At 34.5% G+C, this 15,924-nt stretch overlaps 1 protein-coding gene across 2 annotated transcripts in view; it reads left to right on the top strand.

The window, feature by feature from the left end:
* LOC145669023 (sodium-coupled monocarboxylate transporter 1-like) overlaps positions 1 to 14,573 on the top strand; it is a 56,034-nt gene extending 41,461 nt beyond the window's left edge. For both annotated transcript variants that reach the window (XM_081737363.1, XM_081737362.1), the window contains 4 exons: positions 536 to 719; positions 1,985 to 2,071; positions 10,464 to 10,654; positions 12,597 to 14,573. In XM_081737363.1, coding sequence (XP_081593489.1) covers positions 536 to 719; positions 1,985 to 2,071; positions 10,464 to 10,654; positions 12,597 to 12,786 — 652 coding nt within the window. In that variant the 3' untranslated portion in view covers positions 12,787 to 14,573. The remainder of the gene's footprint in view (positions 1 to 535; positions 720 to 1,984; positions 2,072 to 10,463; positions 10,655 to 12,596) is intronic.
* Positions 14,574 to 15,924: the final 1,351 nt, after the last annotated feature.

Below are 15,924 nucleotides of genomic sequence, written 5' to 3'. Positions count from 1 at the left end.
AATGTTCCGTATCTGTCATTTTCTTTTCCCGTATCTGAGTTAAACATTATATATGTGACTGTACTTTCATGTGTTGCAATCATCAACACGTAATAGATGTCGAAGATTTGATTTGTACTTAACTTTAATACGGAATTTTGTTAATTTCGTAGTACCCTTGGTGTGATTAGTTTCTATTTTATTGTATTTTTTTTTTCTTATATTTTATATATTTTGACTTGGATACATATTACTCAAAATTGGTCATCGTATGGTTCTGCCTCTAATCGAAAAGCAATAATTCACTTGTAATTAGTCATACTTTCAAATAAATCGTTTATATAACTCTATGGTTTAGTTAAGTATATGCTTCAGAAATCCGTTGCTATATCCTACGTAAAAGGTAATATGAAACCACATGTTTAAGTCAGTAATATGTAGAAAAGTCCCGAAGTGACAAGTTTGATAATGTTTCAGTTCTTGTGTAAAGTAAGTACATAAATTAATGATTTAGCAATTGTCGTTTGAATAGGTTCTTTCGATTTTATTTTCTCAGCTCGATGTCTACAGGATTGAATTCAATGGCGGGAGTGATCATGGAGGATTTTGTGAGGCCACCATTGAGGAGAAACATCTCAGAAGCCACGGCTAGTTTCATTATGAAAGTGATGGTAGTGATCATTGGAGGAATATGCGTAGCTGCGGTATTTGTTGTAGAAAAACTAGGATTTGTTTTACAGGTACAAATACACCTAAAGTAAAATGGAGAAAAATTTTCTCTTAATTTTAGATGACCATGATTTTCATATCCGCAGTATGAATTTGTTCTATTATCCAGATAGCTATACGTCATTGGGATTATTCTACCTCCTCACTTTTCCTAGTTGTTCAAACTTTAGTTGTTATTTTCGTGCATTCTTTCATTTCTTAGTATTGAGGGGAAAATATTAAATAGCATCATTGGAAGTAAAAAGGGATTTTGAATGCAAAGAAGTTTGAAAGTAAACATGTGATTCATATTAGTTTCTTATATCCTTCATACCACATTTCTAGCATTTTACGTGTTATTTATCATAAGAATTTTTGACTGTGTTTGCTAGCTGGATATTACCAAACATAATATATGAATAATCAGGCTTTTGTGTTTCGATAGTATATTTTTTTCTAGCATTCCACATGATCATACAATATTTCGTATTACGAGTATTGTGTTTGTAAAATGGGAAATGCAGTTGCCTCTTATTTTCCCTTCTAATTCAGAGCGTTGAATTTTGATATTTATATTTTATTTGGCAAAGATTTCTCAATTACGACAGAATACTTATATCTTTATACAACGTATAAATTAAACCATAGATAAAGAATGCTTCATATTAGCTGTGATTATCGTACAATTAAGGATTATTCATAAATTTTTAGAAAGAAAACGTTGTTATTGAATGCCTCACATAGCATTATCTATTCTGTCAATAGAAATGTGATACAACTCAAATGTGTGTCTTGTCGAAATATAATGTTGAAAATGATAGTAAATTCAAAAAGATGTTGTGTAAAAGTATCGCATGTGAAGGTGCACATCGTCTGTCCCGTGGTGCAAATAAAATTCTCTCTTCACTAAAACAATCTCCTGGGTAACCTGGGTAAGTTTGAGTTGTGTCATTTCGTATTAAAGGATCAACAATTAAATTATACAAGTTGGGCCTAAAGTAGATACACACTCTGCATTGGTCAAGTATGATATTTTAATTTATTAAAATAATGAATTTTTTCTTCGGTCTGTTCCAAGCTTAATGTATAATTGAAAAGAAATTAAGAATTAACAGTAAAAGAAATTAAGTCAATATGTGTATGGATAACAATAAGAAATTATATAAATTGTCATATGCAGATCAGTACGATGTTGTACATCTACTTTTGAGCCACCCTGTATGTAATATGGATAAAATATGAATTATCATAGCATAGATTAGTTTGACAGATAATAGAAGCATCCTTTCTTTCCTAGTTATCGAAGAGTTTATCAGGAATAACAGCAGGTGCTTTGCTAGGATTGTTCTCGTTAGGGATGTTCTTTCCTTGGGCAAATGAATTGGTAGGTACACTGCCGACTCTAAAGTGTTAATAAAACTTATTTTTCTTAGGTGTATACACAAGTACAACAAAAGTTGCAAGTAGAATATAAAATGTTTTCTTTAATATCTCTTAAAGCTTTTCCTCATAGATCCCCTCATTAATCTGATGACTAGCGCAAGCATCCATGTTTAGATACCCGGTGAAAATTTATATTGAGCACATTACGATGGTTTGTGTTCTACCTTATACTGTAGATGCACATCTCATATAACTTTAAAGCTGAAAGGAAAACTAAAACAACATACGAATGAACACTTTTTCTTACAAGGAGTATGTGAGTCGGTGTTAGAAATTTCTGTATCATTATTACGTGTATTTGTATCAACATTGACAAGAAAACATAACAAGGGATACAATATGCTAATTAACAGTGTACATTTTTCCATTTATAATGAATAAATAAACAAACAATCTCTTGGCTGAAAATAAGTACTGTTATTTTCGACGAACGACACACTTCTAGCGTGATAAAGAACCGATTTTCTCAAAAACAGCACTTGAGAATTGACCGTCAAGCATAGCATTTTCTTCAATCCATGATATCTTTGAATTGGTATATGTCTCAACTTCTGTAGCGTTTTCTATTACATAAAATATCACTATTGGATTTCTTAAAAATGAAAAGCTAAAATCGCACTAGTACTATATTTTGGAAAGTTGTCTAGTTAATACCTACAAGGTAATTCATTTTATACACAGTGATTTAACATAACAATCAATCGCAGCAGCTTGAACAACCGCTATGTTGTTAAGACTACAACTTTTCACGAGAAGCAAAAAACATTCTCAACTTGAAATGTTGAAAATATACACGGAAACAATTGAAAAATATACTTAAATTGGTTCTGAGTATATTATTCACTGGACATTGTTGTAGCTTGCTTCAACAATATTCTATTACTTTTTTGTGTTTACCTAGCACATGTGGGTTTATCTTTTGCGCCTTTATAAGCACATTGAGGATCAATACGTACGTGATGAGAAGTTGAAGCCTGTAATTTCAATCTGTTATTTTTTTTACTGTGGCGAAACAATTTGATATTCACTTATCATACTAAAAGGGACACTGCCTGTCAGCATTCAGGTAAGTTTGCACGGCATAACTCATTTTGAACAAAAATGTCACATAGCGGTTCTTCGAGAAGTAGCAAAGATATGTAACTGAGCTGAACAAAATTACACGATTGAGGTAAATTCTCATCCACACTGGAGAGGATCGAGGAAGATGAATTTTATGGTGCTAAGAATTATGGCAATCATAGAAGATATGGTATTTATTTGACTATGGTGCTTTGAGTAGTGAACTGTTAAATCGTGCATGTTGTATGAACCTATATTCGTAAGTTAACATTCAAAATCGCCATTTGTCCTTCACTACATTTTTGTTGGCGATGTGTCAACTTCTCTCCTGTTGACACTGGTCTTAGCACACTTGCATTAGGATACGTCAGTGCAGCCGTGAACACCATCAAACAAATATATACCAGCACACGATCTGAATTTTCTAAAACGCATATAAATATTGGCGTTTACCTTTAGACTCCTTATACTGACTGACTACTTAGGCCAGTTCTTATGCATTACTGGGATCCCTAAATGCATGTGGTAATAACATCTTAGTATTGCTTAGAGGGTGGAAGTATTTCTGTAATGGGTCTATATATATATATATATATATATATATATATATATATATATATATATATATATACTAAGATGTCATTTCCTGATTAAATCATTATAATGATAGGCTTACGATAGGAATTTATTCCAAACATAATGAAATTAACTTCGATATACTGTATATTGCTTTGTTTGAAACTTCAATTAATAGGAATTTTAGTTGAAGGATGGATGTTTGAAACGTGGCTGTGCATTGTACTTTTACAACACGACTAATATTCACCACTTTCATAATAAATTTGTGAGGTAGCTCTTGTATATTCTTACAAGCAGGCAGATGTACTGAGTGGAAATCAAGGCTGAGCCATTATCATATACTTTATTTTATATATATATATATCACAATATCAGGAACTATTGTAATATATAATTTCTAGGAATCGAATTTTAATGTGCAAAAATATGATAGGAAAAATAGAATAAAAGTTGCTAAAAAATCATTCAAAAAAGGCGCTAATAAGGTATCACTATTAAATGCTATAGTATATAGTTACATGAACGTTCTTCTTTCATTACACCAGCAAATATTGGTAAAAGTTTTGCTTTAAACCTTTGGCATAAATTGCAAAATTGTCTTTTTTAATCTCAAACTTGTACAACTTCAACATTCTTGTAATAAAATTGTGGTTAAAACCAACTCGGTATTAAAAAAGAAAAAAAAACTTTAGCTTAGGAATATTGTGTCTTGAGAAACCATTACATACTACTAGGTCTTCAGAAACTGGGTGTACTTGATTATGCACAAAATTCCTATGTTTTCGAATATTAGTTTCTGTCGCTTGGGGCTCAGAGATCCTTGTGTATGGAGAAACTTCGTTTGACTTCAACGGAAACTATATCTTGTAAGCACATGGACAGAAAGTTCAGATGACATTGCAAAGGTTTCTATGTCAGGATTGTTTCGCAAATTCACTTCGAATTTATCCCTAGCAAATCCCTGAAGATTGCGTCTAAATTTATGGTATGTTATGTGTAAACTAGGTTGAAAATAAAACATATTGTTCTATCCAAATTTTTAGAAAACGAGAAAAAAGGGACAATAAAGGTGCTGAAAGCTACAAGAACTAAAAAAGGGGAAATTTTATGAATCGTGCTGTTTTCAATGGTGCATTCCAGTTTTGTTGAGTTGATTGAGTTGATTTTGAGTTTAACGTCCCTTTTCAGCAGCGAGGCTATACGAGACGTGGACCTACTGATTAACGTGGAATCCGAAACACATGAGCGCCCTCCGGGAATCGTACCCGGACCTCCCACGCCAAAGGCACGTAACCGCTTAGCCACGGAGGAACTCTCATTCCAATTTTGTATAAATTATAAAGTTCTAATTGAAAATTATAAAAAAAAACATGGCCGTTATTTCATTATTACATTTTTAGGGGTACACTGGAAGTTTTGAAATATTAAAAAAAGTAAATCGTCATATCCTACGAATTATACATTACGAGACACATGGCAACATATTGTATATACGGGTTGCATATCTCTCAGGCGTTTGTATCATTGCCAGATGATGGAAACCGAAGGATAACTATTTCTCTAGTCTAAGATGAATCTTTGATGTTTGGAGTGTTTTGCCCAATGAACACTATGCATCATTGACATCACAATTAATTGTTTGTGTAATGTATTTGCTTATTACGTACTGCATGCAAGAAGAAAGAAAACAGTGAACATAAATGCATTAGAAATTCCAACCGGAAGTAGGCTTATATCTTGCAAACAGTGCGAAATACTTAAAAAAATGTCCCCTCTGTGATATCCCTTGCAAATTTTTATAAAGATGTCCTTCACTTATGTCTGTAATGGGATATGTACATATGTTGTGAGGATTGGTAAGAAGATTCATGTTCATATGTGAATGATGCGCAGTGTAGAGAGCGCAGGTTCAGCTAGTTAGTTTATTATTATCACAAGCAGATACTTATGAAGATTATTATTATGTGTAATTCCCAAATTTTCAGTGGAAACATATGTTAATAATTCTTATAATTAAATATCCTTCTGTTTTCTCTGCTCCTCGGAAATGAAATTTTAAAAGTCGTGCAAATAAATTAGATAGTCATATCCTCTACGAGAAGAAGCTTACACATAGACAATTACATGATTTTATATTCAAAGATTTATAAGGAATATCCTCCCCGATAAACACCACCTTTACAAAGACACACATGTGTCAGGTGGAGAGGATTGCGTTCTACAGTGAAATTTAAAGCTGTGTCGGTGGAAGTTCACTACCAGAAGGTCCACCCTACCGAATTGGTCTAAATGGACTAACCAGACGAAGAGTGTTCTCCAGGCTGGAGTTCTCCAGTAGCCAAGTTAGCGGAAATCATAGTGATTGGTATGCCAATTTGGACATTAGTCCCAGGCGTGGTCAGAGTGACTTTTATGGCTGGGATACTGCGGGGTGGAAGGCAACGCGAAACCGCCACTCTATTTTCCCTAGTTTGCTGGCAGCAAAAAAAGTACATATGAACAATGGTCTTTCGCAGGTCAAAATGTAGTTCCGGAGAGAAAATATTCCCCCATTCGGATCTCGGGGAGGAGGATGGCTTGAGAAGGACTATTGGAAGGGAAAGTAATAATAAGGGGAAGACAGACAGAGAAGGAAAGACAAGGAAGAGCAAGAGGTTTAGGATAGGGACATGGAACGTACGTACTATGTTACAGGGAGGAAAATTAGAAAATATTAAAGAAGAAATGAAAAAAAACATAATTTAGATTTGGTAGGCGTTTGTGAAGTTAGATGTGAAGGTAATGGGGTATTGAACAGTGAAGGATATAGAATGTTTTACTCAGGTAATGAAAAGGGCGGTCATGATGGTGTAGAAATAATTCTTGGAAAACGCTTAAAGGAGAAGGTAGTGAAAGTAGAATTTATTGATGATAGAGTTATGATGTTAAGACTTAAAGGGAAAGCGAATTATCTAGTGGTGATACACACATATGCACCGATGACTTCGCATGCAACTGAAGAAGTAAAGGAAACTTATGAGAAAATAGAAGAAATTATAGATAGGGAGAAGAAGAGTGTATGCATAATTCTAATGGGAGATTTCAATTCAATTGCGGGAGCAAAAAGGAAGGTAATGTCGTAGGCAAATACGGCTTAGGCGAAAGAAATGAAAGGGGAGAGGGACTGGTGAATTTCTGTACACGGAATTCACTAGTAATTCTTAACACTTGGTTCAATCGCCCTAGAACAGAAGAATACATGGAAATCACCAATAGACGGCGGAAGATATCAGATAGACTATGTTATTATTCAGGACAGGTATCGGAATAGCTTAAAAAACGCGAAGACCCTTCCCGGGGCTGATATCTTCTCTGATCATAATCTTGTGCTGGCCGAAGTTGATATTCAACTGAAAAATGTAGGCAGAAGAAAAGTAGGTAACAAAGTATTGAATACTGAAAAGTTGAAAAACGAGGAAATGAGAAATCTTTTCGTTAAAAGTCGAAGAAAAATGTTGAAACGAGGAAAGAATAGGTGCAGGTAGCAACGCACGATGGGAACATTAAACGTTGCTTACAGCAGACTGCAGAAGAGGCAGTAGGTTACCGTGAACACAAAACTGCTAAGAAACCATAGGTTACCGAGCAGATGTTGCAGAAAATGAGGGAGAGGAAGATGTTGAAACAGGTTGATACAGAAGAGGGCAGAAAGATGTACAGAAAGTTAAATAATGAATTACGAAGAGAAAAAGACAGAGCGAGGGAAGAGTTTTACAAAAGAAAATGCGGGGACATAGCAGAATTAGAAAGAGTTGGGAAATATGAGAAAATGTACTAGGAGGTAAAATCTATGGAATTTCGGAGGAAAGAAGGGGGTATTACGATGCCAGTAGAAAATAAGAATGGGAAGGTAATCAGCGAGAGAAATAAGGGCGCAGGAAAGTGGAAAGAATACATTGAAGACTTATATGAGAGTAGGGATAGACCGTGTAGCCTAAATGTTGAAGTAGAAAATGAAGTAGGCGAGGATGATAAAGGATTTAGTATTCTTCGGGATGAGTTTGAAAAGGCTATATCCGAGATTAGGAATGGAAAGGCAACCGGAATAGATAACATACCAATTGAATTCATTAAAAATATAGGAGACAAGGGAAAGAAAGAATTGTTCCGACTATGCAATGAAATATATGAAACAGGAGAATGGCCAAAAGACTTTCTGAAAAAGATCATGATACCGATGGCTAAGAAATTGAACCCAAAGAGGTGTGAGGATTATAGAACTATTAGTCTCATATCTCATGCAGCTAAAATTTTGCTCCGAATACTGAACAGATGGTTATATGAAAGAGCAAATAAAGAAGTTGAGGAGGAACAATTCGGGTTCAGAAGAGGCAAGGGCTCAAGAGATGCAATAGGATTATTAAGGGCGATCGCTGAAAGATTTATAGAAAAAGGGAAAGAGGTGTATGTTGTATTTATTGATATAGAAAAGTGTTTTGACCGCGTGAATTGGGAATTGTTGTTAGGAGTTCTAACCAAGATAAAGTTGGAATGAAAAGATAGAAGACTCATAAGAAACTTATACATGAACCAACAAGTAAGTGTAATGATAGGGGAAGAACTGACGGAAGAGAGTGAAATTGGAAGGGGAGTTCGACAAGGATGCTGCTTGTCGCCAACACTATTTAATGTCTATCTAGAAGAGATAGTGAAAAAGAGCATATATGATGATGATGGCATATCGGTAGGAGGTAGAATGATTAGATGCATAAGATTTGCAGACATTATGGCGCTTAAATCGAATCAATAAAATGTTAGAAAAAATGAGAAAGGGCTTTTAAGAATATGGGATCAAAATAAATGTTACAAAGACAAAAGCCATGTTGATTGGAACGAAGTGGCCTGTGTCAAATATAAAAGTAGGAAGGGAGAAAATAGAACAACTGGATAGTTTTCGATATCGGGGTACTATTCTTAGTAATGACATGGAATGCGAACGTGAAATAAAACTAAAGATAGGAATGACGAAAGAAGTGTTTAGGAGGAAGAAAAGTCTGTTTTGTGTCACCTTGAATAAAGAGTTGAGAAAAAAAACTCATAAAATATTTCATGTGGAGTGTTGTACTGTATGGGGCGGAAACGTGGACATTACGTAAAAGTGATGAAAATCGACTGTAAACCTTCAAAATGTGAGTGTAGAGAAGAATGGAAAGAATTAGTTTGGTCGAGAGGAAAACGAATGAGAGAGTGTTAGAAATTGTGGATGAAAAAAGAACACTTTTAGATATTATTACGAAGAGGAAGAGAAACTGGTTGGGACATTGCCTAACAAGAAATTGTATCATGGGGACGTTCTAGAGAGTATGGTGGCGGGAAAGAGAGGGAGGGGCGAAGGAGATTACAAATAATGGATGATATTAAAAAAGGTAGAACATACATGAAGACGAAGAGGTTAGCGGAGGACCGTGGAACATGGAATATTCTCAGCTGCGGCAAGTGACCTGCCAATAAAGGCAGAATACCTATAATGATGATGATGATAAGAAACATAAAAGACATTTAAAATCCTAAATCCGTTTTGAGGTAAAGTTTCCAAAACTCGTGCAAATGAATGTTATGTTGGATTACTTCATATTCAGTAGCATCAATGTACTAAATTTCATGACTATGTATGTAGTTGTTTAAAAATGTCTTACTATATATCTGTTTAATGGTATGATCCATTTTTCGTCAAGCAAGAAGCCACATATACCAATTTCGTGCCTTTAATTGTAACAGTAGAATAGAAACATATAATAGTAACAAACTTTTTCAGGGTTGTGCATACCATTTCCACCTTTATGTTATTAGTCAACTTTATGAAATCAAACCTTAAATTCTAGACTGAATCGGAGTTTAGTGTCCCTTCCAGCACCCAGGCTATATGAGACGTTGATCTGCAGCTTAAGGTGAGTTTCAGACTACATGAGCTCCTGTCGGAAATTGAATCTGAATCATCCGCGTCGAAGACGAGTCTCGTAACCATATAGCTATAAGTGACTGGATCGGAGTTTAATATTCCCTTAAGCACCGAGCCTGTACGTAAGTTAAAAGCATTAAATATGAATTGTGAAATTACTTGGGAAGATTTAGGAGAGAATAACAAGCAAAGCAGTTATTGTTTAGAATAAACCCGGCGGCACTGGCGCCAAGTCTCACACACCCGCGCCACCTGATTTTGTAGCCTGCTACTTGTAGCTGTCCGTTGGTTTTAATTGGGGTTCAAATTGGAAACTTTATTTTTGAATTAACACTTCTGAAAACATGATTTATTACCTTGTCATCACAATATTAATTATTGTAAAATTATTAAAACAAAATTAAAATTATTAAGTAGATTTAAAATTTAACAAATGGGTCTGTAATACTAGGAGCTAGTAGATTTTAGAAATAATCGGGTTTTAATTGGGGTTCAAATTGGAAACTTTATTTTTGAATTAACACTTCTGAAAACATGATTTATTACCTTGTCATCACAATATTAATTATTGTAAAATTATTAAAACAAAATTAAAATTATTAAGTAGATTTAAAATTTAACAAATGGGTCTGTAATACTAGGAGCTAGTAGATTTTAGAAATAATCTAACAACATTATACATTTATGTGTATCACACAGTATCGATAATACATGAGAGATTGTTTACTGTGTATCAAATTCATGTTCTTTACAGGGAGCACTGATCGGGGGTGTTACTGCTATGATCTTGGTAGCATGGACTTCTCTAGGTACCCAAGCAGCTGTAGCCTCAAAGCAGATAATATTTCCCGAAAAGCCTACCTCTCTGGAAGGTTGTGCACCAGAAGTTTTACAATTGGCTAATATTTCCATCATCAGTCATCCGTTAATTACAGAGCAGATCATGTGAGTGAAAATGTTTGTTTGATCTGTTCTCAATCGTTTATTAAAGATTCAGCTTTATTTTATGTCTGCATTGCATATAACTTAATGAATGGAATTAATACTGATATTACGAAGTATCCTTAAGGTAGGGAGATGAATAGTGTACAATACCCATTTAGTGAAATGTTACAGTCTGTCATGATATCGAATGCAACTGATACATACTTCTGTGTAAATCTTCTTAAGCTTTCATATTGATTAGGTGAAATAGATTTGACAAATCGAATTCTAACATATCGTCTTCTTACAATTACTAAAAGTCTTATTCAGGGCATGCTACTGCAGTATAACCCCGGTGATTTTAATATATGCTAGTAATTGGTTTTCTATGATAACTTCTGGAATGACACATAGGTTAGAGACTTAAATACAATATATTCTTTGATCTTCCCTAATACCTGAGATGAACAGTGTTTTGCAAACCATACGTTGAGAAGGAATACTTTCTGTAAGGTGATTGTTGACTTTTATTTCAAATTTTTGAGCACGCTCTCTCATATAAGGAAGGTTGCAACAATAAACGTAATGAACGTTGTGGGTGTACATTAGGAGGTAGGTACATGCCTTGTACATTAATATACCTCCATTTGCTAGCTTTTTCTAACCCAATATGACAATTACCATGAAAGGTCTGAAAGCTACACTCGAAACGATAAACAAGTACATATGTTCATGTGGATCTTAGTCTTACGTGAATTCATTCAATATGACTGACATCTATTCTTATTGTCCTTGGGACGTGAAGCAATAACAGACTAAGTAAGATGACAGGTAGTTTCACAATTATTAGAACTTCTTGTCCTGAAGTAATTTTCACTTAAACACGTCAGAGAGACCATAAATCTACTAACAATGAACGGACATGAACCAGTCATCCTGACATCCGAGTCAAACAATTTGACAAACATAACAAAGATATGTTTATGCACATAAAATTAGGTACTATGGACAACGGAGTAATTCCTTGGGCCCATTTACCCTGTTAGCATAAAGAAAGTCGTAAACATCCAGTGAAATACTTATTCTATGAACACTGTACATTGGAAAGTCATGGGTTATAGTTCATTGCCTCAGCATAAAACAACTTTCTAGAAGTGCTATGTATTAGGGCCCATAACGTACTTGAATAGAGAAATTGGGAAACTGTCGGGAAAATCTCCTCTAGAAATCCCTCTCATAAACTTTGGAACCCTCTGGAGTGGCCCCGGATAAAAGCACGCAATTCAAATGTATTTTGATAAATACTATAGGAAATAAGAAATGTTTGTACCTGGTTTTTTATTGATAGACGGAATAGGTATGAAAAGCTTGTATACCAGTACACTATTTTCCTTTATACCTATTCTGTCTAGCAACACAAAATTTGGTACACACATTAATTATCCCCCATACTATTATTTGAGATACATTTGGATTGCGTACTTTTACTCTGAGCCACTCAAAAGGGGTTCAAAGTTGATGGGAGGGATTTCTGGAAATAATTTTCCCGACATTTTTCCAATTTTCCCTGTTCAAGTAAGTTATGGGCCCTAATATATAGCGCTCTAGAAAGTTGTTTTATGCTGAGACAATGAACTATAAAACATGACTTTTCAATGTACAGTGTTCATAGAATAAGTATTTTACTGGGAGTTAACGACTTTCTTTATGCTAAGAGGGTAAATGGGCCCAGCGACTTACTCCGTTGTTTATGGCACCTAATTTTTTTGTGCATGAACATATCTTTGTTATGTTTGTCGAATGGACTACGTTTGATTTGGACGTCCGGGTGACAGGTTCATGTCCTTTACTTGTAAGCAAGTAAGGATATTGTGTAAAAGTACTCACATTCAAAATATATTGAATTTTGATCCAATTTGTTAGATATTAGATTCGTGACTTATGGTTTGTTGTTTCTTTTTAGGGATGGTGTATTTCCTTTGTACAGGATGTCTTATCTATGGTACACAGGACTAGGAGTGATGACAGTTATCCTCGTAGGCCTTGCTGTGAGTTTTATATCAGGAGCTAATGATCCAAAGAAAATGGACCCAACTCTCTTTACTCCCTTAGTTCGAAGGTTTCTACCAAAGGAAGCAAGAGAAGCAACTTAGGAAATTCTACTTGCAAAAGTGCCTCTTCAAAATAAAAAAGAAGTAGTAGTTAGATTTGTCTGATTGAAGAACGATAAATTATAAAATGTTAAAAGATATAGTGTCTCTTCTTGCTTACTTGCAGAGACGATGCGGACATTCCAAAACAAAGAATAACTTTCAAAGAAAAATCGTGTTTAATAATCTTACATGTCTCATATTAACAACGATAACAGAAATAAGAATTTGAACCAAGTCACAGATGTCACAATTGCAAAAGTTTGAATAAAGCAGAGTGCTGCCCTTTGTGAATGATTATGGGGAAAATGATGGAGTGAGAGTGTAAAAGAAGCAGAGCGAACTTCTAAAAAACGAATGGATCCAACTCTAAAATAATATGGCTTGAGACTGAATCAGCAAACCGCCGCCCAAAGGTGCGCAACGATCTTACTTCGTAGAAGTTCTCCATTTTTTTTTTTAAATGACATGTCAATAATGCCAGAGTATTTATTTTGATGATGATACAAATATTCAGTTTCTGCAAGGAAAACCTATAACGGTTATTCAATGATGTATGTTTGTTCTACTCTTCAGATAATGTTCTCGTAGATATGTGCGCTGGACGTCAAGATGAATATATTTCCTCCTCATCATCATAGGTATTCTGCCATTTTTGGAAGGTCATTTGCCGCAACTGAGAAGCTTCCATGCTCCATGATCTTCCGCTAACCTATTCGTTTCCATGTACGATTTCTCTGTTTTGATATCGTCTAGTAATTGTAGTCTCCTTAGCGCCCTCTCTGTCTTTCCTGCCCCCATGCCCTCTAGCACGTCCCTCAGGATACATTGTCTTCTTAACCAATGTCCGAACCAGTTTCTCTTCCTCCAGTTAATAACATATAAAATTGTTCCTTTCTTCACGACCATTTCTGACACAATCTGAATCTTTTTCAGCTCGGCCCAGCTAATTCTTTCCATTCTTCTCCACATCCACATTTCGAAAGCTTCCAATCGTTTTTAATCTTTCTTGTATAATGCTCATGTTTGTAACCCACACAAAGCATTATATAAGTCTTTTTTTCTCAACTCTTTCTTTTAAAGTCTTCTTTCGCCATTCCTATACTTGCTTTTATTTCGCGTCACACTTGATATCATCACTAATAATACTATCCAGTCAGCTGTTCTATTTTCTTCTCTCCTACTTCCATATTACACACCGATTTCTTCGTTTCAATCACCATGTATTTCGCCTTTCTAACATATATTTTCATTTTCATATTCTTTTTAATCCTTCCTCACGATTTCTAACATTATATTGATTTTTTCTTCAATTTCTGCAAAAGCACCATATCATCTGCAAATCGCTAACCTAACTGATCAAAATGAAATATGAAAATATATGCAGTGTTCAGAGCACAAGGGAATCAAGTTCAATAGCCAGAGTTGTGAGATTAAGAGCCATAGAGTTTGTACGATCGCTTAATTCAACGGAAAAGTTATATTTTCTTTTTATTTTATCACAATGGTATTTGTAATATCTAGACAAGAATCGTTTAAGTTCTTAAAGGAGCTTCAGATAGAGATTTTAAAGTCGAAAGAAGTCCCAAATTCACCAAAACTTTGCCTTGACTCCATTGTCTCTGAATGCATCATATAATAAACAAATAACAAAATGTGTGAAGTTATGTGTTTGTCACCTTGTCAACTCAAATTGTTACATTTTGTATAGTAAAAATAGACAAGTAACTTTTTGACGCATTTTGCAATAAAAATTAAAGGTAAAAAATATAACAGCGTTGCCAATCCAACATAGTTATATTTTTATTAATAGTATTACCTTATATAATTGTACACTAGTATCCAAATATTCATTTAGATAAGAACTTAAAATACATATCTAATGTTCAGTGTTCCAACCTAAGAAAGCTGCATTATCACAAACATCCAAATCTTGGAGGCCTCTTAAATAACAACAATAACGAAAGTGGGGCAAGGTACACTTAATTATGTCCAAACTGATTATCGCATATCTATAACTGTCTTCTTGTACAAATATAAGTTGATAATGATTTAGCAGGGTACTTTTAATACTGGTACTATGTGTATAATCGAGAAATGTATATTTGTGGTAAATTTTATAGTAAAAGAATTATAAATACGAAAATTAGGATGAGTAAAACAAACTTTTGATAAATGGACAAGAAAATTTTACTTTCGTTTTATTGTTCTTATGTACTGCTCTTTGAAATGACATTTCATACATGTCTTTGCCAATTATACACATACTAACATTATAAGAAATAACGGGCGAATTCCTTACCGAATTATATTCGTACAACAACATTTATAGACATGCAACAATAATTTGGGACATGAGTGTACATCTAAATAACATTGGGTTTGATTACTACGTTTACTATATTCCGTATAACAAGGAAAGAAGTTACAAGAAATTGAAAATTAAAATATTAAAAAATGGTCGAAAACTGCTTAATGTGCAGCATATCCGAGCTCTCTCGTGGCTATCTTGTTAGCATACGCATCTTTGCTGCAGAACCACCGGTTCCTTTCTCAGTGGGATTTCATAGTTTGATCTCCATGTTAAGCTGTAAGTACAAGTCTCATATAATTCCGATGCTGAAAGAGACGATAAAATGAAAATCAATCCAGGAAGTGCCATATCTAATCACATAAGTGGTTTAATAGACGTAAAGATAATACAACCATTTATAGCAATTTGTTATCTCAGACTATTCTGAAAATGCGGAAAGTATAGTTATAGATTGTGTTACTGCTTTAAATGCTATTTTTGTAGGAAATATTACAAGCAATTGCTTCTTTATTATAGTTCTATAGCACTTCATGCTCATAATTACAACGAGTTCTGGAAATTCCCTCACGCCCGTGGACGACGTCAAATACAATCAACTGTAATTTTTTGTTGATGTTTGACAGGGACAGAGTAGTGAAAATGTCGTACACTTTTACGGACACCACCAGAGGATGACCTTGTGAGACAAGCCTTGTGTTTGTGGCCGTCTTTTACTGCGTAAAACGTGTCTGTATATAGATTCTTTACGAAAGATTTCAAGATCACACAAGGTCATTTACTGCCCCAGTTGCACCGCATTTCGAATCAACGGTGCTTATAGGAATTGG

This window comes from Thermobia domestica, chromosome 13, assembly GCF_964235325.1.
Source record: "Thermobia domestica chromosome 13, izTheDome1.hap1.1, whole genome shotgun sequence".
Taxonomy (NCBI): Eukaryota; Metazoa; Arthropoda; class Insecta; order Zygentoma; family Lepismatidae; genus Thermobia; species Thermobia domestica.
Note: the sequence above shows the minus strand (reverse complement) of the source record. Positions and strands in the feature narration are given on the sequence as shown.